The sequence below is a fragment of the Sphaerodactylus townsendi genome, linkage group LG01 (genome assembly GCF_021028975.2).
Source record: "Sphaerodactylus townsendi isolate TG3544 linkage group LG01, MPM_Stown_v2.3, whole genome shotgun sequence".
Taxonomy (NCBI): domain Eukaryota; kingdom Metazoa; phylum Chordata; class Lepidosauria; order Squamata; family Sphaerodactylidae; genus Sphaerodactylus; species Sphaerodactylus townsendi.
The window spans coordinates 191,325,524-191,353,319 of record NC_059425.1 but is presented as its reverse complement, the minus strand read 5'-3'; the positions used below and the strand labels follow the sequence as shown (position 1 = coordinate 191,353,319).

At 47.2% G+C, this 27,796-nt stretch overlaps 2 protein-coding genes and 1 non-coding gene across 3 annotated transcripts; all 3 read right to left on the bottom strand.

Moving 5' to 3' along the window:
• Positions 1-362: 362 nt before the first annotated feature.
• LOC125438250 (eukaryotic translation initiation factor 4 gamma 1-like) lies at positions 363-25,228 on the bottom strand. The gene is made up of 13 exons (XM_048506554.1): positions 24,917-25,228; positions 24,470-24,661; positions 21,066-21,234; positions 18,935-19,068; positions 17,099-17,218; positions 16,684-16,860; positions 12,276-12,489; positions 10,292-10,567; positions 9,825-9,860; positions 8,422-8,450; positions 6,191-6,295; positions 5,701-5,778; positions 363-769 (listed from the first exon to the last, which is right to left on the bottom strand). Exons 1-13 carry the CDS (start codon positions 25,226-25,228, stop codon positions 650-652), a joined length of 1,962 nt encoding a protein of 653 aa, XP_048362511.1. The 3' UTR covers positions 363-649.
• Positions 20,942-21,018, bottom strand: LOC125425667. Its single transcript, XR_007243429.1, has one exon. It is a non-coding gene; the product is annotated as a small nucleolar RNA SNORD66 (small nucleolar RNA).
• A 471-nt stretch (positions 25,229-25,699) lies between the features above and the next one.
• LOC125438246 (serine-aspartate repeat-containing protein I-like) lies at positions 25,700-27,111 on the bottom strand. The gene has a single exon (XM_048506541.1). The coding sequence runs from the start codon at positions 26,831-26,833 to the stop codon at positions 25,700-25,702; it is 1,134 nt and encodes a 377-aa protein (XP_048362498.1). The 5' UTR covers positions 26,834-27,111.
• Positions 27,112-27,796: the final 685 nt, after the last annotated feature.

Sequence of the window (27,796 nt, the reverse complement as noted above, 5' to 3'; positions counted from 1 at the left end):
TCTAGAAAAGTAGGACAGTAGAAAACAATAACTGATAAAGGGAAGTTGGGCCTAAGTTCATAAGACGTCAAAGGCAGAGTACTGACATCTTCCAATAAGGGCACTAGTTTGCCCCATCCCCACCCTTTCAAATGATTGATTGATGATGATGAACTTTGGGGTGTATTCTTTTTACTGCTATTCTGATGTAACCTATAAAAGTAAGAGACAGCAGCCATTTCAGGTTCCCCTGATCCTGTTTTGCCCATCTGTTGGCATGAGTAAAATATTTATCTGATTTTATTCCTTTGTTGGCTTAAGCTTTTTGGCTTAAATATTTTGAACCCGTTACCCTGCTGTAACACGCTCACAGCAACATCTACCTCTTTCAGCATCAATTTATTATTGTCAGACACAAACCAATACAGGCCTTCAAAACAAAACACAACAAACCCCCAAAAAATTTAAAGGAAGGAGAAGAAAGTCCTAAATGGGAGAAAGGGGAGGGAGGGAGGACGACAGCGGTCAGGCCTGCTTGCCCTTCCCCCTTGCGGCCCCTCTCCCAAGGGAGTCCAAAGCTCCGGGGTGGCGCCGTGGGGTGCTGGTGCTCAGTCGTCGTCTGATTCATCCTTGCCCTGCCAAAGCCAAATGTAGAAAGCGGTGACCGACTTCAACCCAACCTCTTTCCCTTGCTGCTCAGCTGGGTCTTTGCTCGACTCCCATTTGAAGAAGGCTTCCTCTGAAATGACGGCCTCGTCATACAAGGCATTGAAGAACATGCTGAGCAGGTCTGCAAGCGCAGAAAGGGAGAAAGAGAGAGAGACGTCTGAGCCGAATCAGTTGAGACTCCCCCTCCTGTTACGGCCTTAACAGGGGTAAGGATTTTATTAAAGGGATTCTCCACCAGCTGCTAAAAATATAACAGCACAAAAGTAGCAAAGGGGAATGAGCTCTCACGTTGGCAGCAAGAGGGGCCGAGAGGGGATCTTTTTAGACTGTATCTACGGGGAAGGAATTCTAGCAATGAATATTCCACAGAGAAGCAAGAGTCCAAATTGAATTTAAATGTTTATATAAATTTGTTTAAAAATACACACACACAGTGAGACATAAGAGCACATACATTCAAGTTCCTAAGATATAAAAAAGGTTTTAAATGATAGATTGGATTATAGAAATGGAGGGGGGTTTTCAGGGAAATACTTTACCTAAGTTCAGCTGAAGAAGATCTTGTAGAAGGCAAGGATTCAAATGACCAGCATCTGAATCCAGGCGAAGGACGATATCGTGTCTCAACCCAACCAGACCAAGAGAGGCACAGGCCAGAATTGAGGACTGGAGTTGGGGTGAACTGAACTTTTATACCCTTTTGCCCAGGAAGGGGCGGGAATAAGTGAGTTTTAAGTTTTATTTTTCTAAATCCTCTGGAATTTCCCATGCTGGACTTTGGGGGTGCTGAGGTCGTTAGTCATCTCATCTACTGCTAAACCCGTGACAATGGGGCCAATTGCTCTTAATGGCTTTATGCACAGTAACTCTTACAGTCTCTGCCTTCAGCATTCAGATTTGAATGAGGCTGGATTTATTCAGGATGGGATAAGTGGTTTTAGGAGAGTCATTACAAAGGGAAGGAAATGCAGAGAAGTAACTATTTGTTTGCTGACCTGGGTTCCCGGAAGAGATAGGAAATGCAGTATTTGATAGCTAAAAGTGGCTTTCCATATTCTTTGTCTTAACAGTATCTTTGCAAGGTGTGGTAATCAAGATCATGCCCAAAAACAAAATGAGACCTCCAGGTTATGCAGAAGTAACTCATCCACTTGATTAGATTTTGTAAAGCAGACTTTTTGCCTGTGGCCTGCTTTCAGCTTGGACACTCTGCTAACACCCATACAAACAAGGAAACTGGCATGTTGCAGCATATAGCATAAGAAACAATATGAGAAATATGAAATCCAATATTTCCTAAGCCAGGATATACAGGGCAGGGTTACAGTCCCCCACCTTGGAAAAGCCGGAACGCAGTGATGGATTTTCCACAAACAAACAAACAAACAAACAAACAAACAAACAAACAAACGGAAGGAGGATTAGGGTTGCCTCAGTGGGTTTCCCTACACTATCAGGAACCACCACCCCTAGAGACCTAGGTGAACCCGGGGATGAATCCTTGCCTTCTTTTAACATGAATAGCAATAAGCACAAAGCATATATCCTTATACTAGCACAATTAACTAAAATAATCAATGGAGAACTAAATTCCTATAAGCGCATACCATAGCAGAATAAGCAGCAAAGGAAGGGATCAAAACTTTTTGGAAGGGAAAGGGATAAAGAGATGAAGAAAGCATTGGAACTGTAAGATACAATTAAAACTCTTGGACTGGTTACATAAATTCAAGTAAACAATAAACTTGCAAAGGTAATATGCAGATACAAATACATTCTATAGCACAATGGAACAATTATTTAATACATCAACAAAATGAATCCACATTTTTATTAAGCAGGCACCAAAGGAACCAATGTCTTTGGATGGTAAAGAAGTTTGCGGAAAAGTTCTTTTTTTGGCATCAATTTTGTATAATCCATTTCGTGTGGGTGTCTCCCTTTGCTAATGTAGGAGACTTAAAGACATAGCAATAAAAGTTCTTTGTGGGGCACCCCCCCTTGCAGACGAATGAGACTGTGAGCGGCGGCAATCATCTTGGAAACCAGAGCGGCAACGGGGACTGCTGAGCAAGGCAATAGCGGTCAGCTGGAACACTTAAACAGCAAACACTTTGGTGGAGGGGGTGCCAAGACGTGTTTAATTAAGCAACATTGGTAAAATTCAATAACATCAGGGTTCAGGATGGAACTTGCTTGCTTCAGTTCTTTAACGGCGTTGATTGGCATCTGGGTTCCTGTAGTTTAGGACTAAGTAGTTTAGAACGCTGTAGTTTAGTAGTTTAGTAGTTTAGTTCCTGTAGTTTAGGACGCTGCAGCCTCTCCTCATAAGGAAGGTGCTCCAATCCTTCAATCATCCTCGTTGCCCTTCTCTGCACTTTTTCTATCTCTTCAATATCCTTTCTGAGATGTGGCGACCAGAACTGAACACAGTACTCCAAGTGCAGTTGCACTATGGCTTTATATAAGGGCATGACAATCCTTGCAGTTTTATTATCCACTCCTTTCCTAATTATCCCCAGCATAGAGTTTGCCTTTTTCACAGCTGCCATGCATTGAGTTGACATTCCCATGGAACTATCAACTAAGACGCCCAAATCCCTTTCCTGGTCTGTGACTGATAGCACTGACCCCTGTAGCCTGTATGTGAAGTTTGGATTTTTGCCCCTATGTGCATCACTTTGTATTTTGCTACATTGAACTGCATTTGCCATTTCTTAGCCCACTCACCTAATTTATCAAGGTCCGATTGGAGCACTTTGCAATCCTTTGTGGTTCTCACTACCCTACATAATTTGGTATCATCTGCAAACTTGGCCAACACGCTACCCACCCCTACATCCAGGTCATTTATGAATAGGTTAAAGAGCACTGGTCCCAATACGGATCCTTGGGGGACACCACTCCCTACATCTCTCCATTGTGAGAACTTCCCATTTACACCCACCCTTTGTTTCCTGTTTCTCAACCAGTTTTTAATCCATAGGAGTACTTCTCCTCTCATTCCTTCATTGCTGAGTTTTCTCAATAGTCTCTGGTGAGGAACTTTGTCAAAAGCCTTTTGGAAATCCAAGTAGACAATGTCCACTGGTTTCCCCTTATCCACATGCCTGTTTACACCCTCAAAGAACTCTAGTAAGTTTGTAAGACAGGATTTGCCTCTGCAAAAGCCATGCTGACTCTTTCTCAACAGGTCTTGCTTTTCTACATGTTTTATAATTTTATCTTTAATGATAGATTCTACTAATTTACCAGGAACAGATGTCAAACTGACTGGCCTGTAATTTCCCGGGCCCCCCTAGACGCTTTCTTAAAGATTAGTGTGACATTGGCCATCTTCCAGTCTTCAGGGATGGAGGCAGATTTCAGGGATAAGTTGCATATTAATGCAAGAACATCAGCAATTTCATGCTTGAGCTCTTTAAGAACTCTTGGGTGAATGCAATCTGGGCCAGGGGATTTGGTAGCATTTAGTTTATCAATGGCTGCCAGAACTTCTTCCTTGTCTACCACTATCTTCGCTAGTTCCTCAGATTCGCCTCCTAAGAAGCTTGGTTCAGGTGCAGGAATTTTCCTCACCTCCTCTTGAGTGAGCTCCCAATGGCACCTGGTGGGCCACTGCGAGTAGCAGAGAGCTGGACTAGATGGACTCTGGTCTGATCCAGCTGGCTTGTTCTTATGTTCTTATGAGTGAAGACAGATGCAAAGAATTAATTCAGCTTCTCTGCAATCTCCCTGTCATCTTTTAGCACGCCTTTTGTTCCTTCATCAACTAACAGGTCTACCGCTTCCCCAGCTGGCTTCCTGCTTTTGATGTACTTGAAGAACTGATTGTTGCTGGTCTTGATGTTCGCAGTCATGCGTTCCTCATAATCCTTTTTTGCCTCCCTTACACTAACTTGCTTCTCTTTTGCACCATCTGTGTTCCCTCTGGTATTTTCCATCAGTCAAGTTGGACTTCCATTTTCTAAAAGACATCTTTTTTTCTGATAATTTCCCTCAGTCTCCCCTTTGTTAAACTTTCATGGTGGCTTTCTTTTGGACTGGGCGCTGCCTTTCCTAACCTGCGGAACACATTCCAGCTGACCTTTTATGAGTGTGTTTTTAAATAACCTCCAAGCATCTTGGACAGTTTTGACTCTCTTGATTTTCCCTTTCAGCTTCCTGCGCACTATCCCCTTCATCTTTGAGAAATTTCCCTTTCTGAAGGCAAATGTAACTACATTAGTAGTTGTCACTTGTTTGCATGCAGAGATATTGAATCTGACAGCATTGTGGTCACTGTTCCCTATTGGCTCAACAACACTAACTTCCCGCAACTGGTCCTGGGTCCCACACAGAATTAGATCTAGGATCACCTCTCCCCTGGTTGGTTCTACAACCATCTGCTCTAAGCCACAGTCATTTAGCATATCCAGGAATGTTCTCTCCTTACTATGACATGAACATGCCTTTTTCCAGTTTATATGGGGATAGGTTAAAATAAATCTTCCCCATTACCAATGGCATATACATTTTTTGCTTTTGTTGTTGGCCTTCTCTAATTTCTTTTTTCCATCACAGAATCCTCTTGCGCTTTGGTCAGGGGGACGATAATATATTCCTAATGTTAAACTGTGCTTCACCCCTGGTATTGATATCCACAGTGCTTCTGTAGAGGAAGCAGCTCCCCCTGCATTGTCTATTTTATGTGACACTATGCTCTCTTTGATGTAGAGGGCCACCCCACCCCCAATACGCCCTGGTTCCAGAGACTAAGATTTAAAAATTTGAGAAGCCCCCCCCCACCCTCCCTCAACGGCAGCCACCAAATTCCTCAACAGCCCTCAGCAAGTGTTCTGGTGGACAAGGAGAAAAAAAAAAATAGAAACCCCCTGTTTAAAATACACTGTTTTGTTTAAAAGATGTGGCTTTGAGAAAAGCCATCTGAAAAGAAAAACCAGAGCTCACTCAGCCCTTTCTGGCCCACTCGTCTTCTCCACTGCTGGTTCCAGAGGCTACACCACTACGCCACTGCTGCTTTCTCAAAGAAGCTACAAGTTTGCAACTCACCCGCGTGAGGTCTATCACGTCCAGGAGCATGAAGTGGGTACCCGAGGACCTTTCCTTTTTCTTAATGATCTTTTCCATCTGGTGAAAGTACAGATCTATTAGAGGCTGGAGCGGGGGAGGGGGCATATCAAAGGTGCCATAAAGGACATGGGACTCCTGAGGCAAAGCCGCGTGACTACCCTAAGCTGGCACTTTACACGTCCAGAGGAGAGCTGAAAGCACAACACTGCTGATTATTTCATTCATGCACTGCATTTCTCCCCTGCGGGGCCCCAGAATAGCTGACATCATTTCCCTTCCTTTCATTATGTCCTCACAACAACCCTGTGGAATAGGTCAGACCTAGAGTTAAGGGACTGGCGCAAGGACAGACAGTGAGTCTCCATGTCAGAGAGGGGATCAAACCCGGTTCCTCCTTATTAGAGTGCACCTGCTCTTAACCACTACGCCACTGCTGCTCTCTCAAAGAAGCTACAAGTTTGCAACTTACCCGCCTGAAGTCTACCACGTTCTGCAGCCTGAAGCAGATAAGCGAGGACCTTCTCTCCTTCTTGATGAGCTTCTTCATCAGGTGGAAGTACAGATCTATTCGAGGCTGGAGGGGGGGAAGGAGAAGGGGGCGTGTCAGAGGTGCCGTAAAGGACACGGGACTCCCGAGGAAAGCTGCTTGCCACATGACTGGCAGGCAGCCAGAAACGAGTGGGGCGGGGGGAGAGCATCCCTGGAGCATTTCTATGAAAGTGAACCTGACAGAAAGGGTCGGATCCAAGAAAGGGAACGGGCTTCAAAGCTAGGATGGGGCTGGCTCCCTCCCGATAGCTTGGCGGTGAAGAGCGCGTCCCTTGAAGCTCAAGCAGAGAGAGAGAGAGTTGGGTCCCATCTTTCCATTCTGTTGGACAATGTCTGAAGGTATCCATCACCCTGAAGAGCCTTCTGCTCAGCTTAAGTGGCTCTTTCGTGGGAATAATATTTTGGCAAATATTAGATTAGTAAATTAGATAAGAAGATACTTGTGCACAAACTGATGATAAGTTATGAATTAGAATATAAAAGTTTATGGGTTATGAATTATATATAAATAAGATTAGATAAGGATGTATATGATAGCAGGGTTTAGATTTATGAATCCCCTTTGGGGATACGGTGGTATGAATCCCCTTTGGGGATAGGGCGGTATACTAAATCAAATAATTAATTAATAAATAAATAAATAAATAAATAAATAAATTTAGATGTTAGATAAGATAATTATGAGAGATTGAGTTGATAAGAAGGCTGGAACATGTTTTCCATTCTTTTTAATTAATTATTTTTATTTCTTATTTTTTATTGGAAAAGAGAGAAATAAAGAGTTGTGGAGGAGGGGAGTAAATAGGAAACGCATGGATTGTTCTGTTTGGGTATTACCCCTTGCTTAGGATTTGATTAGCCCCTGTTATGACCTGGTTATTTAATCTGCTTTATATACACATATATACACAAAAAAATGGAGAAATTTATGATAATGAAGAAAAACGGATTTTGGAACATCTATTAAAATTTAAAAATATAAATACATATACAATTGTAACTGCATAAAGAGGAATAAGTAGTCTTCACCTAAATATGAACTGTAACAAAAAAATGAAATTAATTTTTTTAAAAATAATATCAACGGTCTAAACATACCAAGAAAACGTAAAACACTTTTCCATTTCCTTTATAAACAAGGCTTTGACATAGTATGTCTGCAAGAGGCACATGTTAAAAAAAAGATGAAGAACTAATCAAAAGAGGATTTATGGGAGAACTATTTCACGCAGCATACCAGGAAAAAAAGGGGGGGTTGCTATATATGTTAAAAATCATTTAAACCCAATATTGAAATTTAAGGACCCCCAAGCATGATATATTGGGGTAGAGATAACAACAGAAGGGATTTAAACACTATTGGTTGGCGTATATGCCCCAAAGGAGAAAAGGCAGGAATACTTTTAAAATCTACTGAAAATATTGACAGATTATCAATATGATAACGTGATCCATATGGAAGACTATAATCGGCTAATAAATCCTATTGTAGACAAATCTAAAGGGAATGGACTTAAGAAAAAAATGGAAAAGAACAAAAAAGTTAAACTGCCGCTGGCTTTTTTTGAAATGATGGATAATCTTCAGTTAAAAGACATTTGGAGAGATAAATGGGGTGGAGCTAAAGATTTTATTTACTACTCCCATAGACATAAAACTTCCAGCCGGATAGACTTGATTTTAGCATCAAAACAGTTTGCGGTTAAAACTAAGAATATATCAATATCCCCAAAAAATCATATGGCATATAGAATTTACTAGAACACCTATACCAGTGGTGGCGAACCTTTGGCACTCCAGATGTTATGGACTACAATTCCCATCAGCTACTTAGACAGCATGGCCCAAAAACCCACATGCTAGCAGAGACTAGTGGATATAGTCTGTATCTGGGATACTTAAAAAGTTAACCACCATCAGACTCCCTCCAATGAAAGCTGAGGATTGGCTGCTAGAGGGAACCAAAAGAGGTGGAGAGAGGTGTAATAAAACTAAGAACAAAATATTTTCAACTCAATGATAAATCTGTTGATGATGTAAAATTATATGGGATGCCCATAAAGCATTTATCAGAGGCATCCTTATACAGGAAGGCTATAAAATAAAAAAGACGAAAGAGGAAAAACAGAAAGAAATATTTGAAGAACTCACATTACTGCAGAAACAGCTAGGACAAAACCCTAGAAATAAAAAAAACTACAATCAGAATTAAAATATTAAAAGATCTCCTACATGATCAATGGCAAGCCGAAGCAAGACATAAAATGAAATGTAGTAAACAAAAGAACTTTTACAATGCTAGGAATTTAGGAAAATGGGAGGAAAATAGTCACAAAATTAAAAGAAGGCGATTATTACACAACATCACAAATTGACATAATGGAAAAAATAGTAAAATTTCACTCAGATCTATATAAACAAACGCCCAAGCTATGAGAAAGGATGGCGTCACTCCAAAATAATACATCATGGAATGATGCTATCGTTACAGCAAAGGGAAGTCACATATGACTGTGAAAAGTGTCTTTGCCTTTTGAATTAGGAGCAGCAGTGGCGTAGGAAGTTGAAACAAACTCTAATCTGGAGGAACCCAGGGGTTTGATTCTCCACTCTGCCTTACTGAGCTGTGGAGACTTCTCTGGGGAATTCAGATTGGCCTGTGCACTCCCACACATGCCAGCTGGGTGACCTTGGGCTAGTCACAGCTTCTGGGAGCTATTTTTCCTCACCTACCTCAGAATTGTTAGTTGTGAGGGGGGAAGGGCAAGGAGATTGTCAACATTGATCCTCCTTTACAAAAGAAAGGAGGAATATAAATCCAAGACTCTTACTTCTTCTTGGAATCCTCCACAGGAGGGAGGACGAGGAAACGATGCAGAGATTGCTGGGAGTGCACAGGATTAAAAAGAGCCTAGAATTATCTTATTAGCCCACAATAGGAGAGTTCTAGAGAGGGAGGGGGGGAAAGAAAGGATTTTTGGATTCCATCTCAGGGGTTTGTCCAGAAAGGGATCATCTACTCTACCAAGGAATCCCTGGTGAGAGTGGATTAATGAACCTCCTAAAAGGAACTTTCTGCTAAGGGAACTGTACTAAGCTTTTGTTATTTTCGCTTGAAATAAAAAACCTTATGAAACTTAGCAGGTTGCAGTGCTGGATGGGAAAAGAAGAAGAAGATTTATATCCCCCCCTTTCTCTCTTGCAGGAGACTCAAAGGGGCTGACAATCTCCTTGCCCTTCCCCCCTCACAACAAACACCCTGTGAGGTAGGCCCGGGGAGACTGAGAGGACTCCGAAGATCTGTGACTAACTAAGGTCACTTAGCTGGCATGTGTGAGAGTGCACAGGCTAATCTGAATTCCCCAGATCAGCCCTCCCCAGCTTCAGGCTGACAGAGCTAGAGAATCAAACAGTTCCTTAGATTAGATACACGAGCTCTGAACCTCTCATACTGTGAGGTTGCAAGATTGCACCCCACAATCAAGGGAAAGGTTGCGACAAATATATTAAGGATAATCTGAACTGTACAATTGAAAAAACAAATTTAGACAGGCTTGGAAGGTCCTCTGGAGCCACGGGCTCCCGTTTTGCTGCGCAGAGAGAGAGAGAGAGAGACAGACAGACAGACAGAGGGGGTGAGAGGGAGAGAGGGAGGGAGGGGGAGAGAGGGAGAGAGGGAGGGAAGGAGAGAGGGAGAGAGGGGGAGAGGGAGGGGAAGAGGGAGAGAGGGGGAGGGAGAGGGGAGAGAGGGAGAGAGAGGGAGAGAGAGGGGGGAGAGGGAGAGAGGGAGAGAGGGGGGGAGAGGGAGAGAGAGGGAGAGAGAGAGGGAGAGAGAGAGAGAGAGAGGGAGAGAGAGAGAGGGAGAGAGAGGGAGAGAGAGAGAGGGAGAGAGGGAGAAAGAGGGAGAGAGAGAGAGGGAGAGAGAGAGAGAGAGAGGGAGAGAGAGAGGTGACATTTTCAACCCGGAATTCCAGGAGAAGACAGCCCAGCCTGACCCGACCACCTCCTTCCCCACACTCACCGATCTCCCTGCTGCAGTTTGGCTCCTCCGTCATGCTGGGCACCTTCTGGACGCTCTCGAGGACCCCCTGCTGATCACACTCCCGACTCCGGTCGTCCATCTCCTTGCTGAAGCTGCACTTGGTGATGGGGTTGCCGTCCGACCCGTCAAGCCTCTCCGACATTTGGGCGATGGAAACGTGTTTCATCCCGGCAGTCGCGCAACAGGCAGTCTCCCTTTCCTTGACCCTCCTTGGAGCAGTCGCCCAGCTGGTGTAAGCTTCTGACAGGAGGTATCCTTGGAGCTAGCACCAGATTGCTTAACAGAACGAGCACCCCTTCCATGGAGAACCCTGCACTGGTCAGACATCCGGAGCACCAGAAAAAACAACCAGGCGAAAAGCCCATTAGCTAGCCATGAGAAAATCGCAGCCTAAACTACTTTCCTGATGATTGCAAAGACATTGGTCGGAAGCAGTGCTGACGGCTCAGCGGCAGAGCGTCAGGTTTGAACACAGAATGTCCCCGGTTCAATTCCTAGCATCTCCAGTTAAAAGGTAGTTGGTGATGTTGCTGCGGTCACAGCAGGGCGAGTGAACACTCGGTAGAGTGAGTTCCTGCGGGAACTGTGGAGCAGCAGCCCCAACCCTTGCGAGGCCTTTCCTAGGAGGCCAGAGAATGAAGAAGATCTACAACACCGGGAGACCGTGGGAGGGAGACGCACCTTTGCACCACCCGCCGGACGTCTTGGCTCTCTCCAGGTGCTGGCACCACAAGAGCAGAGGAGCGATTGGGAGTACTGAGTAAGCGGAGTCAGTTGGAATCGGAGAGAGCTGAAACAAAGAAGAGAAGAAAAGAGGGAAAAGAAAGGAGGTTGGATTTACGTCCCCCTTTTCTCTCCTGTAAGGAGACTTGAAGTGGCTTTCAATCTCCTCGCCCACCCACCCCAATCCAGAACAAACACCCTGTGGTGGGTGAGGCTGAGAGAGTTCCAAAGAACTGTGAGTATCCCAAGGTCACCCAGCTGGCATGTGTTGGAGTGCACAAGCTTATCTAGTTCTCCAGACAAGCCTCCTCAGCTCAAATGGCAGACTGGGGAATCAAACCTGGTTCTAGATCGAGGGAAGCAATTGCACGGCTCCACTCTGCATTGGTCAGACCTCACCTAGACTACTGTGCTCAGTTCTGGGCACCGCAATTGAAGGAGGAGATTGACAAGCTGGAACGTGTCCACAGAAGGGCAACCCAAATGGCAAAAGGTCTGGAATCCATGCCCTACGAGGAGAGACTCAGGGAGCTGGGGATGTTTAGTCTGGAGAAGCAAAGGTTAAGGGGGGACACGACAGCTATGTTTAAATATCTGAAGGGATGTCATGTCGAAAAGGGAGCAAGATTGTTTTCTACTGCCTCAGAGACTAGGACACGGAGTCATGGATTCAAGGTGCAGGAAAAGAGATTCCACCTCAACATTAGGAAGAACTTCCTGACTGACAGGGCTGCTAAGACAGTGAAATTCACTGCCTCAGAGAGCAGTGGAATCTCCTCCTTTGGAGGTTTTCAAAGAGAGGCTGGCTGGCCATCTGTCAGGAGTGCTTTGATTGCATGTTCCTGCGTGACACAGGGTTGGACTTGATGGCCTTTGTGGTCTCTTCCAACTCTGTGTTTCGATGACCTTTGCAGCTGGATCAGCATTTGAACGCCTGGTGTGTAATCGACTCCTGTACAGACTTATTTTTAAACATCTGGAAATCTTTCACCGACCCTTCGTGCAGATCTGCTAACACTGTTATACAATTGTTTAAACTTTCCCCCTTTTTCTGACTTTTCTTAAAGAAAAGACATTAAAAAAATAAAACAATTAAAACCAGAGCTAAATACATACATTAAAAAGAACAATTAAATGACTGGGAAGGAAGGACGGTATTGGGGACAGGGCACCAAGCCATTGGTCGCACAAGGTAAAGGCTGGCGTAGAAAATATCTCTTTCTGGCCGAGTCCTGCTTACCTGAGGACGATGGGCCCGGAGGCTCCCTCCTCTTGTCCTGTCTGGACATGAGCTGCTGCACTTGTATGTGCTCCTGGCGCTCCTCCATCTCGGCTTCCTGGTGGATCTGGTCTATCGTTTTGGGGCCCAGGTCTCCTCTCCTGGGGACCCAGTGATTTTGCAAGGGGCAGAGGGGAAAACAAGGAGAGATGTTATAACACCCGGGGGAGCCAGCCTGAAGGGAAAAAAAGACCAGGAAAGTCTGCTGCACCATTGCTGCCGCCACGCCGGGAACAAATCGCCTCCTGGGCTTCCAATCAACAAGCAGTGGTGCGACCGCACTTGGAGTACGGTGTTCAGTTCTGGTCGCCACATCTCAAAAAGGATAGTGAAGAGATAGAAAAAGTGCAGAGAAGGGCAACGAGGATGATTGAGGGTCTGGAGCACCTTCCTTATGAGGAGAGGCTGCAGCGTTTGGGGCTCTTTCGTTTGGAGAGGGGATGGCTGAGGGGGGATATGATTGAAGTCTATAAAATTATGCATGGGGTAGAAAATGTTGACAGAGAAATTTCTCTCTCTTTCTCACAATACTAGAACCAGGGGGCATTCATTGAAAATGCTGGGGGGAAGAACTAGGACTAATAAAAGGAAACACTTCTTCACGCGTGTGAATATGCTGTCACAGGAGGTGGTGATGGCCACTAACCTGGATAGCTTTAAAAGGGGCTTGGACAGATTTATGGAGGAGAAGTCGATTTATGGCTACCAATCTTGATCCCCTTTGATCTGAGATTGCAAATGCTTTAACAGACCAGGTGATCGGGAGCAACAGCCGCAGAAGGCCATTGCTTTCACCTCCTGCACGTGAGCTCCGAAAGGCACGTGGTTGGGCTGCTGCGAGTAGCAGAGTGCTGGACTAGATGGACTCTGGTCTGATCCAGCAGGCTAGTTCTTATGTTCTTGTGTTCTTAGAAAGTTCAACCCAGAGCTCCACTGGTGGAGGTGTTACAGGATTTGGGTTCGAACATGTGATTCCCCTAACCCTTTTCTGAGAGGAGAGCTCTTAGTGCAAATGGAAGAGTTTGGATTTACACCCTGCCTTTCTCGCAAAAACAGTTCATAAAATACCTAAAATACTTGGTTCCTGCTGGGCGTCAAGTTAGCAGCGTCCGTTATTTCTCCTCCAAGGTCATAGTATTCTCCCTGGCATTTAGACTCATTAAGACATTTTTACTCTCTTAATTGACTGCTCTTAATTGCCTTTTTCTCTGGTAGGGAGACTAAAGGCTGCGTACAAACTCCTTTCCCTTCCTCTCCCCACAACAGACCCCTTGTGAAGTAAGTGGGCCTGAGAGATGGGGGCAGGATGAAGTACAGGCCTGTGATTGGTCCCAGGTCACCCAGCAGGAATGCAGGAGTGGGGAAAACACATCTGGTTCACTAGATTGGACTCTGCCGCTCATGTGGAAGAGTGGGGAATCGAACCCAGTTCTCCAGATCAGAGTCCGCCTGCTCTTAACCACTACACCACTCCTCCTTAGCAGGCCTGTCCTCTCATGCAGGTACCTCCAAATAGGTTCTTCTCAAATCTTTGAAGTCTCCAAAGGGGAGCAGTAGGAAGAAGGGTCTCTGGGGGGGGGGGGGACACTAGAGGAATGATAACCTCCCTGCAAAACCTGAGTTTGCCCCCCCCCTCCCGGCATATGGGCGGCCACCCTCCCCCACCATGACCAATGATTTTTTGCACCAGCTCACAAAACACCTCCCACTCCCAGCAAAACATATATGGCTCTCTCCCCACCAACTCTTTTCCTAATTTCATAATCACAACGACCCTATGAGGTAGGTTGTTAGCCTGGGAAACAACTCCAAGCCAGTGCAAGTGGGTATTAAGCATGTAAATCTCTCACAAATCACCCCCAGCAAAACATTTACCAAACAAATGTCAGCATCATCTCTCACAAAACACCTCCAGTGGAATCCACCCCCAAACATCATCTCTTTCAATGGTGTTTAAACTAGGGAGCTCAGATTTTTCTTTTAAATCCACCTTAAAGGGAGATTCTGGGGTCCCCGGTTAAAACAAAATGGAAAGTGATGCTGTTTGGGAATGGATTCTCCCCCACCCTGAAACAGCATCACTTTTGAGGGTTGGAGAGTCAGATGAAACAAATACCATATTCGGCTGGAATCTGGGCAAATTTGGGCACATTCGGACAAAAATTGTCCAATTATGTCCTGCCCAAATATGAAAAAATGTGAATGCAAGGTATTTGGCCTTTTGGGGTGTGTGTGTGTTTTTGGTGTTTTTTGGCCTGCAGGGAGGGCATTTTTAAAGCTAGCGGCACCATGATTTCAGGTCATCATCCAGAGACTGTCCTGATGATACCACCTGAGTTTGGTGATGTTTGGTTCAGGGGCAGCAAAGTTATGGACGCGCAAATGGAATGCCCCCATCCCCATTGTTTTCAATGGAAGCTAACAGGAGATGGGGGCTACCAATTTGAGGGACCATAACTTTAGTCCTCCTGAACCTAAATTCACCAAACTTGGGTGACATCATAAGAATAGTTACCAGATGATACCCTGAAAATTTGGTGTCAGTAGCTTTAAAAATACATCCCTTCCTGGCACCCCAAGAAATTTGCCCAAGATTCTTTGTTTTGCAGTGATTTTGCTCCATTGAAGGCAATGGGGAATTTCTGAGGCAGGCTGCACATTTTTGAAGATAGAGGCACCAGACTTTCAAGGTGGCTCCAGGAAGCCCTCCTGGTAATAGCATCCAGGTTTGGAGACCTTTGCTTCTGAGGGTCCAATTTTATGGGCCCCCAAAAGGCTTATTTTGGGGGGCAGAAGTGGCGTAGTGGCTAAGAGCAGGTCCACTCTTATCTGGAGGAACGAGGTTTGATTCCCAGCTCTGCCGCTTGAGTTGTGGAGGCTTATCTGGGGAATTCAGATTAGCCTATGCACTCCTACACACGCCAGCTGGGTGACCTTGGGCTAGTCACAGCTTTCTGGAGCTCTCTCAGCCCCACCGACCTCACAGGGTGTTTGTTGTGAGGGGGGAAGGGCAAGGAGATTGTAAGCCCCTTTGAGTCTCCTAGGAGAGAAAGAGGGGATATAAATCCAAACTCTTATTATTATTCTTTTGTTTCCACGCTCCTGCACATGAAGACTGCTGCACATGAAGCGCCCCCACCCACCCCCAAAAGCAAAGCTCATCAAGCTTGGATGTTGTTACTCAAGGCCTCTTGTAGCCACCTTGAAAGTCTGGCACCTCTATCTTCAAAAATGTGTGGTCACTGCTTACACACTCAGAAATTCTCCAGAATCTGCCAGGCTTTTCAGCAAGTTCTGAAAAGTTAGCAAGTTATTTTTCCCACCATAGACTTCAATGGGGCTTTCTGTTATGCCCAGCTGGCTCTGTGGTAGAGGTTTCAACAGGAGGCACTGTGGTAGTGGTCTTGCTCTGGGTGGGGGCATTTATTTCCTGCAGGGCTGCTGGTGTGAGTCTCCTGAAAGGAACAGCCAACTTTGCTAAAGTTTGCCTGTGATGGTCGAATGCTGTGGGTGTCAGGTTCACCTTCAACTCGGTGCCCACAGCATTTTCCTCTTCCACACACATTTTAGCAAAGTTGGCTGGTGGAGGCTTATCTGGGGAATTGTGAGGGGGGAAGGGCAAGGAGATTGTAAGCCCCTTTGAGTCTCCTAGGAGAGAAAGAGGGGATATAAATCCAAACTCTTATTATTATTCAGCCCCTGTCATGCCCTCACCCCCTTGGGGCTACGCCACTGGACTAGCCCAAAGTCACCCATCTGGCTTGTGTTGGAGTGCACTAGCTAATCTGTTTCACCAGATGAAGCCTCCACAGCTCAAGTGGCAGAGTGGGGAATCAAACCTGGCTCTCCAGATTAGAGTGCACCTGCTCTTCACCATTACACCATGCTGGAGTTTGCAAGATGCTTTAAGACTTCTTATGGTTGAGCAAAGCAGGTATAACCCTCCGTTAGGGAGGGTTTTTAAATGGGTTTGCTGGGTGCCCTATTTAGATTTTAAACTTTGTACTAACTGCTGTTTTTAATGGGGATTTAGTAATCTATTTATATTGGAATCTAATTGTTTAGTTTTGATTGTGTTTAATTGTATTATGATTTAACTTTGTTGCACTCCGCCCAGAGCCCTTCGGGGACAGGGCGGTATATAAAACTAAACAATAAATAAATAAATAAAAATAAGTCCAAACTCTTCCCACAAATGTGCCCAAGGGGTCAAAAAAGTGTTGGGAAGCTGTTTTCACTGGGGATGAAGGGAGAGGTCAAGGGCCTAGCAACATTTGCTCACCTGGCATCCCTAGCAACACCCCCAGCCCCACCCCCAGCTGGGCACGACCAAACCACGGCAGCTCCTTGAGACGGGGGCCCTTCCGACCTGCGTTTTTATGTTTTCAGGATCCTCGGCTCCTGTGTGACGCTTGTTGGGGGGTTTCCACGCCTTCTCAGCCTTGTTCAGCTTGATGTCCTCATTCTGGGGCACGGTGGCAATAATCTTCCGTGGCTCCTTCATGCGCAAGTTCTGCTGGGAACGTTGCTGCCCTGGCCCTGGTGGCTGCGTGGACCAAGGGGGGAGGAGAGCAGTGATTGTCAACGTTTCCTGGCTCCATTTTGCCAGGTGCAAATGCCAGGATGAGGCCCACAAGCCCTCAGCTAGTGGCCTGCCTCCCCCCACATTACCCAGCCCCAACGGTGATGTCCCAGACATGACGGCACCAACAAAAGAGTCCATCACGCAGGAGACGTCTGGCGGGAAATTCCCCCTCCCAACCAGCAGGCTTTACATCACGTACCGAGCCACGGTTGGGCTGAGCTGGTAGGCCTAGATTGGCAACGGAGGGCGTGAAGCCTCGTCCACAGTTCATGCTGCTCAGGCGCACGGAGTCCAGGGGGCGCAGGGGCATTTTGTTCACCTAAGGTGCCACACAGCAGGGAGAGCGAAGAAGAAGAAGAAGAAGAGTTTGGATTTATACCCCCCCCCTTTCTCTCCTGCAGGAGACTCAAAGGGGCTGACAATCTCCTTGCCCTTCCCCCCTCACAACAAACACCCTGTGAGGTAGGTGCGGCTGAGAGAGCTCTGAGAAGCTGTGACTAGCCCAAGGTCACCCAGCCGGCATGTGTGGGAGTGCACAGGCTAATCTGAATTCCCCAGAGAAGCCTCCACAGCTCAGGTGGCAGAGCGGGGAATCAAACCCGGTTCCTCCAGATTAGATACACGAGCTCTTAACCTCCTACGCCAAGAGCAGATACGTGGGATTTGAGCGACCAGAGCAGGGCTGCACTTCTAAGAGGGGCAGAGTTGGGGGATAGGCCTGCTCCTAGGAGTATCCAATTCCTCCTGGAGGGGCTTCTCTCTCTCTCTCTCTCTCTCTCTCTCATAATTACTGCCGCCATCTGACCTTTGTATCCTGTTTCCCCGGAAATATGACAGGGTCTTATATTAATTTTTGCTCCAAAAGATGCATTAGGGCAGTGATGGCGAACCTTTTCGAGACCAAGTGCCCAAACTGCAACCCAAAACCCACTTATTTATCACAAAGTGCCAACTTGGCAATTTAACATGAATACTGAGGTTTTAGTATTAAAAAACAGTTGGCTCCAAGGCGTGCGTTACTTGGGAGTAAGCTTGGTGGCAGTCGATGGCTTTGCTTTGAAGCAACCGTGCAATGCTTCAAACGGGTGAATCATGACCCTAGGAGGGTTTACTCAGAAGCAAACCCCATTGCCAGCAACTGAGCTTACTCCCAGGTAAAGGATCACGCTTTCGTTCCCCCCATGAAAAACAGGAGGGTTTAAGCGCCCTTAACAGGGTTACCTCCACTCCTTCCCTGAGCTGGAGTCTGGGTTTAATGCTAATAATCTCCCTGAAATAATTACATTATTATCACATGACGAACTCTGTGTACGCGTGCCCACAGAGAGTGCTCTGAGTGCCACCTCTGGCACCCGTGCCATAGGTTCGCCACCACTGCATTAGGGCTTATTTTCTTATTTTTCACGCTCTCCCACGTGACCAGATCAGCTGTGCCAGGAACCCTTCCTCAGTCCCCAGCAGGGTCAGAAAAATAGTTATCTACATTTACAAGCATGTAGGAATAGATCAAACAGAGGAAAGATCCGTTAACGTATCAGAAAGCGGGTTACATTGTAAAGCTTACATCAGCCCCCATACGGGGGGGGGGGGCAATCTCCACCACACAGGTGTGAAACCCATTGCTTGATGGCGCCTTGGTGGCTGGTGCCAGGAAAGGCAGGGGCCATTCCTGCCAACTAGCGATGTTCACACATTACAACAAACAAACACACAATCTACACACACTTGATCATTTTTTTACATTTGCATCGAGCGATTCACACATTATCTTTGACACGTGTGATCAAAACCCAGCACTTATCCCAGGCTAGTTCCTGGCTGCATTTGTAACGCGAACGCATCTGTTGGCTCTTCCTGACAAACAGGCACCTACGCATCTACTAAGTTTGTGCAAGCATTCACTGTAACGTGCGAACAGGGCGAACACACATACACACACACAGGCACAGTTCACACACTGCGGCCCGTACCTGAGCCACAGCATTCCAGAAAGGAAGGAAGACACATATTTTCAGAGCAGAAGTGGATTACTGACCTTCTCCAGCACCACGTCGTCGATATGGGGCAAGCCCTCGGGCTTCTGCATGCTCGCAAAGGTGTACTGAAAGCCCAGCGGGAACTCTTGATCGTACCTTTTCTTCTCTTCCGGGTTTAGGGGCTTCCATTGCTCTGTGGACAGGGGAAAGACGGAAATCGCCAAACTGAAGGCACGGCCCTTTTCGCCTCCGCGTGCGGCCCAGTTCCCGCCAAGGTTACACCTGGGCCTGCTGTCACCTATTAATGTGAATGGGCCTTTCTTTTCCAATCGCTGCACCTAGTAACTCGTGAATCAGGCTTCCTCGCTCCAGCCCCCACCCGAGCCCTGGAGCAGGTCCTTGAGAAGATACTTGAGTCCCATAACAAAAGCTGTTCTCACCTCGTTCTTCTGTTGTCCTGTAAGATTTGTGCAATTCCCTGCAGCAGTTTAACAAATATGTGTCGGCTCCTGAATGAATCTAATGTTTGCCTTTTGCAAGCTATCCAGACATAAATGCCTGTTTCATGTGCCTCACCAAAGGCAATTCCTGGGAGGCTCACCAAAGGCTTGCTCTTATCTTTTATTTTTTACTCTGAAGAGGCCAGCCACAGATGCAGGTGGAACGTCAGGAGAAAATGCTACTGGAACACGGCCATACAGCCAGAAACCACACAACGCCCCGGTGATTCCGGCCATGAAAGCCTTCGCCAATACATTGTATTCTAGTGGTTACAACCAACTGTTTTCTTTAGATTTCAAATCCTGCCATTCGTTCTCTATTTGAACAGGTTCTCAAAAGATAATCAGCAAAAGGTTTCTAAGTTGGCTAAAAAATCGTTCCAACTATCCTCTCTTAATAATGTCGTCAATTTCACCACTACCGATCTTGTTCTTAGTTTTTCACAGCCAGAGTGGCAGAGTGGTTAAGGGAAGATGAACTTTCAGTCTGAAGAACCGGATCTGATTACCAGCTCCTCCACATGAGAGGCAGACTCTTATCTGGTGAACCAGATGTGTTCCTGCACTCCTACATTCCTGCTGGGTGACCTTGGGCTAGTCACAGTTCTTCGGAACTCTCTCAGCCCCACTGACCTCACAAAGGGCCTGTTGTGGGGAGAGGAAGGGAAAGGAGCCAAGTTGAGTCTCCATACAGGAGAGAAAGACAAGGTGGAAATCCTGTGTCAATTCCGCAGGGCCTCGATGACTTGGCTGTTCCGCCAGGCCTTTTCCATCGAGCCAGCCGGATTGCTGAAATGGATGATAATATTTTCTCTGCCCCGGAGGAGCGGGCGCAGGGAAGGACGGATGGCAGGAGGGAGAATAATCTATGTCGCCAGACATTACTATCGCAGCATTTATTTTAAACTGTTTTAAATTATTAATTGGTTGATTTTAATTGTGGATTTATATTTTTTAAATTGTGGAATGTTTGTATTATGTTGTGACCCGCCCAGACCTTTTCGGGCGTAGCTGGATATAAATCCAATTTTTTTTTAAAAAAAAATAAAATCCAAATTCTTCTTCTTTATGGCAACTTTTCTTCAGGGGGATCCTTAAGGATTCGCAGCATCTCCAGCGCTACTGTGACGCTGACAGAAGAAGAAGAGTTTGGATTTATATCCCCCCTTTTCTCTCCTGTAGGAGACTCAAAGGGGCTTAAAATCTCCTTGCCCTTCCCCCCCTCCACAACAAACACCCTGTGAGGTAGGTGGAGCTGAGAGACCTCAGAAGAACTGTGACTAGTCCAAGGTCACCCAGCTGGCGTGTGTGGGAGTGTACAGGCTAATCTGAATTCCCCAGATCAGCCTCCACAGCTCAGGCAGCAGAGTGGGGAATCAAACCCGGTTCCTCCAGATTAGAGTACACCTGCTCTTAGCCACAACGCCACTGCTGCTCCTACACAGCGGTCTGGCTGTGAAGGCTACAGAATCTAGGGTATTTATTTAAGAGTGGAAGAGAATTCCTGCCAAGCCACTGCAAAGCTTGCAACAACAGCACAGAGGAGAAGCAACAGCACAGACGAGCCATCTCAGCTCCTCAGCCGCATCACAGCGGGTCAGTGGCCCAGATACGATGGCTCAAAGCGGATGTCATCACAGAAGGCTCCGAAGGAAGCCACAGAGGCCGGTTTCTCCCAGGACCGGCTCACCTTCTTTGGAGCAGTACTTCTGATCCGCCTTGACCTCCTCGGGGTCTAACTTGTCCTCTTCTTCCCAAGTCTCCTCTGTTTCCTCCTGGGAACGGGCTGGGGGAGCCTCCTCGGGCTCTGGGGCTGGCACAGGGGGCTGCTTCTCTGCCTCAGAGCTAGTTTGATCAGCCTGGGAAGGCAAGCAAAGAGCACGTCAAGAGAGCAACCAGCACCCGCTTCAACTGTGAGGAACGTCGCGCTTTAAAAAATATTTTTATTGTATAGAATGTTTATAAAAAACGTTACATACCATACATTTTTCTAACTATACATTTCCCTCCTTTTTCCCTCCACATTTGCCTATTCCTTCATTTACTTCATTTTCAAACTTTATCCATTTTTTTATATTATCTTCTTTTATGTCCACAAGACTTTTTATCTGGAACGCCTCAAAATATTCCTGTATCTTCGGTATCCCCCAAAGCATTTCCTCTTCCACACACATTTTAGCAAAGTTGGCTGATTCCTTTTAGGAGACTCACACCAGCAGCCCTACAGGAAATGCCCTCACCCAGAGCAAGATGTAATATCTATAAAATGGCTACCCTTGCACCGCCCGCAAAACCTTGCAAGTTTCTACGGTGCTGCGGGCCTCCAATCTAGCTCTTCTATGCAGAACAGCAGGGCTGCCTTCTGAAACGTTTCGCTGGTAACTCAAATTCTATAGGGTGTTATCAAAACAGAACATCCTCACTGATCTAACTATGCTTTTCTCATTAATTAACAGGTACACCTATATACAGTTTGTAAGTCGTAAGTTGTACATGAAATTCAAAACCAAACCTCCAAGCTAAAGATTCCTATGGTCTCCAAAATGCAAAAGCTAACACATTAACCACAAAGGTAAAATTGCAAACCATTCTCAACAGAGATAGAAGGCTCAGGTCCCATCGATATAAGCCTAAACTTCCAGTATGGGTTGAAATAACTCCCTCCAAGCTTTCAAGCCCCACACATGTACCTGAAGTAAGTAGGTGGAATTGCCAACTGTGGCCCCTTCCGCACACGCAAAATAATGTGTTTTCAAACCACTTTCACAACTGTTTGCAAATGGATTTTGCTATTCCGCACAGCTTTAAAGAGCACTGAAAGCAGTTTGAAAGTGCATTATTCTGCATGTGCGGAATGAGCCTGTTACTGTTATTACTTATCTGTCCTTGTTATTTTTTGGACAATTAACTGTTTTATTCATATGTGTTTATAGCATTGTTCTTAGCATTATTCACACCATTTGATAAATAAACTAGTTACAACAAAGCATTCCACAGGAGGGCACCTCACAGATCTTTCAGCTCGTATGGAAAGTGCTTCCGAGCCAACTGCAGAAATTGTATTCTGTCTTTTAAATTTAAGACAGAGTTAAGAGATGAAACGTCTGCTTTTCCATTTCTGATTTCATCACAATCAGCAAACATTTTTGCATTGCTGCGATTTTTGTTTAGATTTAAGCATTTCAAAAGTGATTAATTGGAAATTGAAAAAACAAAAGACAATGAGCAATCTCTAGCCGGGATGCAAGGCACTCTGGGTGGAGGCACTTATTTCCAGAGCAGGGCTGCTGGTGTGAGTCCCCTGAAAGGAACAGCCAGCTTTGCTAAAGTTTGCCTACAATGGCCGAATGCGGTGGGCATCAGGTTCACTTCTGACTCGGTGCCCACAGCATTTCCTCTTCCACACACATTTTAGCAAAGTTGGCTGGGTCCTTTTAGGAGACTCACACCAGCAGCCCTACAGGAAATGCCCCCTTACCACAGGGCCTCCTGTTGAAACCTCTACCACAGAGCCATCTGGGCATAACAGAAAAGCCCATTGAAGTCTATGGTGGGAAAAGTAATTTTTCCCACCACAGAACTTGCTGAAGAGCCTGGCAGATTCTGGGGAATGTCTGCGTGTGTAAGCACTAGCTGCACATTTTTGAAGATAGAGATACCAGACTTTCAAGGTGGCTCCAAGAGGCCTTGAGTAGTAGCATCCAAGCTTGGTGAGCTTTGCTTCTGGAGTTGGGTGGTGGTGGTGGATTGAGAGAGTTCTGAGAGAACTCAGCCCACAGGCTTTCATGTGCAGGAGCGGGGAAACAAAATAAGCCTTTTGGGGGCCCATAAAACTGAACCCCCAGAAGCAAAGGTCTCCAAACCTGGATGCTATTACCAGGAGTCCCTCCTGGAGCCACCCTGAAAGTCTGGTGCCTCTATCTTCAAAAATGTGCAGCCTGCCTAAACACTCAGAAATTCCCCATTGGCTACAATGGAGCAAAGTCACTGCAAAACAAAGAATCTTGGGGAAATGTTTTGGGGTGCCTGGAAGGGTATCATCTGGTAACAAATTTTCAGGGTATCATCTGGTAACTATTCTTATGATGCCACCCAAGTTTGATGAAGTTAGGTTCAGGGGAACCAAAGTTATGGTCCTTCAAATGGGTAGCCCCCATCTCCTGTTATGGGGCATCCCCTTTGGGGGTCCATAACCTTGCCGTCCCTAAACCAAATTTGGGTGGTATCATCAGGACAGTCTCTGGATGGTACCCTGAAATTTTGGTGCCACTAGCATTAAAAATGCGCCCCCTGCAGGCCGAAATGTGAAAAAACACTAAACAGTTTTAAAAACACACAAATGACCCTGAAATGTTGGCGCCCCACCATGTGACCAAATGGGGGGGCACCCAGGGACATAGGGTACCCCCTGTCCCTAGGCAGGTATGCCACTGATTCCGACCCAGAAGTTTAGAAGAGGGAGGAGGAAGGGAGTGGAGTTTTACTTCCAGCAAGTAACAGTAGGCACCCAGATGGGGAAAGCAGGGCCCTGGAAGTTCAGCATTAAGATGTTCATCAACCACACCCCTGTGCGATCAGTGGTCTTCTACCCTGCCAGCACTTGGAGCAACATTCTCTCAGAAGCACACTCCAAACATGGAGTTCTCTCAGAACTACCTAAGTTCCACCTACCTTTCAGGGTGTCTGTGTGGGGAGAGGAGGGAAGAAGAAGAAGAAGAAGAAGAAGAGGAAGAGGAGGAGGAGGAGGAGGAGGAGGAGGAGGAGGAGGAGGAGGAGGAGGAGGAGGAGGAGGAGGAGGAGGAGGAGGAGGAGGAGGAGGAAGAAGAAGAAGAAGAAGAAGAGGAGGAGGAGGAAGAGGAAGAGGAAAAAGAGGAGGCGGCTGGGACTGAGAAGAATATATTCTTATATTATTTACTAGCATGAGGAGGAATGTACCTTTATCAGAAATAATGGTCCATTGGGGGTGGGTGGGGTGGGCAGAAGCTATCAGAAGGAGCAACACACACACACACATGGATGTTCTTAGTCTCCCCAAACTGAGTTCCTTCACCAGGGACCCCACATACCACCTTCCCTCCTGGGGTTCAAACTCACCTCCGCAGTGTCATCCAAACACTTCTGCTCCTTTTCAAAAATCTCCTCTTCATCGTTGTCTTTCTCAAGCTCTTTCTGGCTCTGGTTCAGAAGAACCTTGAGGAAGTTGACCGTCACAGTTGGTTTGTCAGTAGTTGGGACTTGGAGCTGTGGAGGGAGACAACTCACAACTATGGAGGGTAGCTCAGGGAACTGAGGAGGAGGAAGAGGAGGAGGAGGAGGAGTAAGAGGAGGCTGGTACTGAGAATAATATATTCTTATATTATTTACTAGCATGAGGAGGAATGTGCCTTTATCAGAAATAATGGTCCATTGGGGGTGGGGGAGTGGGTGGAAGCTATCAGAAGGAGCAACTCACACAAACATGGGGATGTTCTTAGTCTCCCCAAACTGAGTTCATTCACTAGGGGCCCACAGACCACCTTCCCTCCAGGGGTTCAAACGCACCTCCGCAGTGTCATCCAAACGCTTCTGCTCCTTTTCAAAAATCTCCTCTTCATCGTTGTCTTTCTCAAGCTCTTTCTGGCTCTGGTTCAGAAGAACCTTGTGGAACTCGGGGACCTCTGGTTGGGGAGACACTAACTCTGCAGTGGCTGCTTCTTTGTCATCCACTGGCATCTCTGTTGACGCCAGCTGGAGGGGGAGCTGGGAAAGGGGACTCCTCCCTGGAAGCACTCCCGTGTCAAAGTGCCGGGACCTCTGGTTGGGGAGACACTCAACTCTGCAGTGGCTAAGCTTCTTAGGCTCTTTCACTGGCATCTCTGCTGGATGCCAGCTGGAGAGGGAGCACAGAAAGGGGACTCTCCTGACACTCCGTGGCCGTCAAAGTAGAACCTCCTGGGTTGGGGAGACACTACAACTAACCTGCAGTGGCTGCTTCTTTGTCATCCACTGGCATCTCTGTTGGCCTTATTAGAAGGGGGGGAGAGCCTGGAAGGGGACTCCTCCTGTGACTCCGTGTGTCAAAAGTCGGGGACCTCTGGTTGGGAGACACTAACTCTGCAGTGGCCGCTTCTTCTTGATCCACTGGCATCTCTGTTGACGCCAGCTGGAGGGGGAGCTCGGAAAGGGGACTCTCCTGGCACTCATCCAGAGTCGGGTCGAGCCGACCTCTGGTTGGGGAGACACTCAACTCCTGCAGTGGCTGCTTCTTGGCTCATCCACTGGCATCTCTGTTGACGCTCAGCTGGGAGGGAGGCCTCGGAAAGGGGACTCTCCTGAGACTCCGTGTCAAAGTCGGGGCCCTCTGGTTGGGGAGACACTAACTCTGCAGTGGCCGCTTCTTCTTGATCCACTGGCATCTCTGTTGGCCGCTACAGCTGGAGGGGAGCTTCGGAAGGGGGATTCTCCTGGACACCTCACAAGTGTGTCAAAGTCGGGGACCTCTGGTTGGGGAGACACTAACTCTGCAGTGGCTGCTGCTTTGTCATCCACTAGCATCTTTGCTGCCAGCTTTGAGGGGAGCTTCGAAGGGACTCCTCCTGACACTCGGTCGCCAATCCCGGGGACCTCTGGTTGGGGAGACACTAACTCTGCAGTGGCTGCTTCTTCGTCTTTCACTGGCATCCCTGTTGATGCCAGCTGGAGGGGGAGCTCGGAAAGGGGACTCTCCTGACACTCCGTGTCAAAGTCGGGGACCTCTGGTTGGGGAGACACTAACTCTGCAGTGGCTGCTTCTTCGTCTTTCACTGGCATCTCTGTTGACGCCAGCTGGAGGGGGAGCTCGGAAAGGGGACTCTCCTGACACTCCGTGTCAAAGTCGGGGACCTCTGGTTGGGGAGACACTAACTCTGCAGTGGCTGCTTCTTCGTCTTTCACTGGCATCTCTGTTGACGCCAGCTGGAGGGGGAGCTCGGAAAGGGGACTCTCCTGACACTCCGTGTCAAAGTCGGGGACCTCTGGTTGGGGAGATACTAAATCTGCAGTGGCTGCTGCTTTGTCATCCACTGGCATCTCTGTTGACGCCAGCTGGAGGGGGAGCTCGGAAAGGGGACTCTCCTGACACTCCGTGTCAAAGTCGGGGACCTCTGGTTGGGGAGACACTAACTCTGCAGTGGCTGCTGCTTTGTCATCCACTAGCATCTCTGTTGATGCCAGCTGGAGGGGGAGCTTGGAAAGGGGACTCTCCTGAGACTCCGTGTCAAAGTCGGGGACCTCTGGTTGGGGAGACACTAACTCTGCAGTGGCTGCTTCTTCGTCATCCACTGGCATCTCTGTTGACACCAGCTGGAGGGCGCGCTCGGAAAGGGGACTCTCCTGAGACTCCGTTTCAAAGTCGGGGACCTCCAGGGGCAGCCCTGGACCCCCGGGCATTGTAGTGGTCTCACTGACGGGCTCGAGAATGTCCGAAGCCTCCTCCAGCATCTCCTCTGTAGTGTCCACAGCAAGGGGGCTCTCTGCATGCACCAGCGTCACGGCGGCCTCAGCAATGAGGGGTGGCTGGGGTGACGGGGATCCCGATTTGCTAGCCTCCAAGGAAACGGGTTCACTGATGTCCGGGCTGGTCTTCAGACAATCGTCAGCAAAGAGGAAGGACCGGGAACTCTGAGAGCAGAGGCAAAGGGACAGCAGCGGTTTTACTGGCCAATCCCTGCAGATGGTTGAAGGGCTAGAACAGTGATGGCGAACCTTTTCGAGACCGAGTGCCCAAACTGCAACCCAAAACCCGCTTATTTATTGCAAAGTGCCAACATGGCACTTTAACCTGAATACTGAGGTTTTAGTTTAGAAAAAATGGTTGGCTCCGACGCGTGCGTTACTAGGGAGTAAGCTTGGTGGTAGTCGGTGGCTTTCCAGAGTCTCTGGAACCAGCAGAAAGGAGCAGCAGTGGACAAGGCAACTGGACCAGGAAGAGCAGAGTGACTCTGGTGTTCATTTTGGAGGGCTTTTCTCAAAGCCACATCTTTTAAAACAGTGTATTTTTAACAGGGGTTTGCAGGGGTTATCTCTTTTTCTCCTTGTAAGGTTGCTAAGAGCTGAGACTGCTGGAGGTGGGGCTTAACAGGGGTTAACAGAGGTTACTCTTTGTCCTGGGCTGCTAAAGGTGGGGCTCCTGAGGTGAGTCATTCAGTCTTTAGTTCAGTCTCTGGAACCAGCAGAAAGGAGCAGCAGTGGACAAGGCAACTGGACCAGGAAGAGCAGAGTGACTCTGGTGTTCATTTTAGAGGGCTTTTCTCAAAGCCACATCTTTTAACACAGTGTATTTTTAACAGGGGTTTGCAGGGGTTATCTCTTTTTCTCCTTGTAAGGCTGCTAAGAGCTGAGACTGCTGGAGTTGGGGCTTAACAGGGGTTAACAGAGGCTACTCTTTGTCCTGGGCTGCTAAAA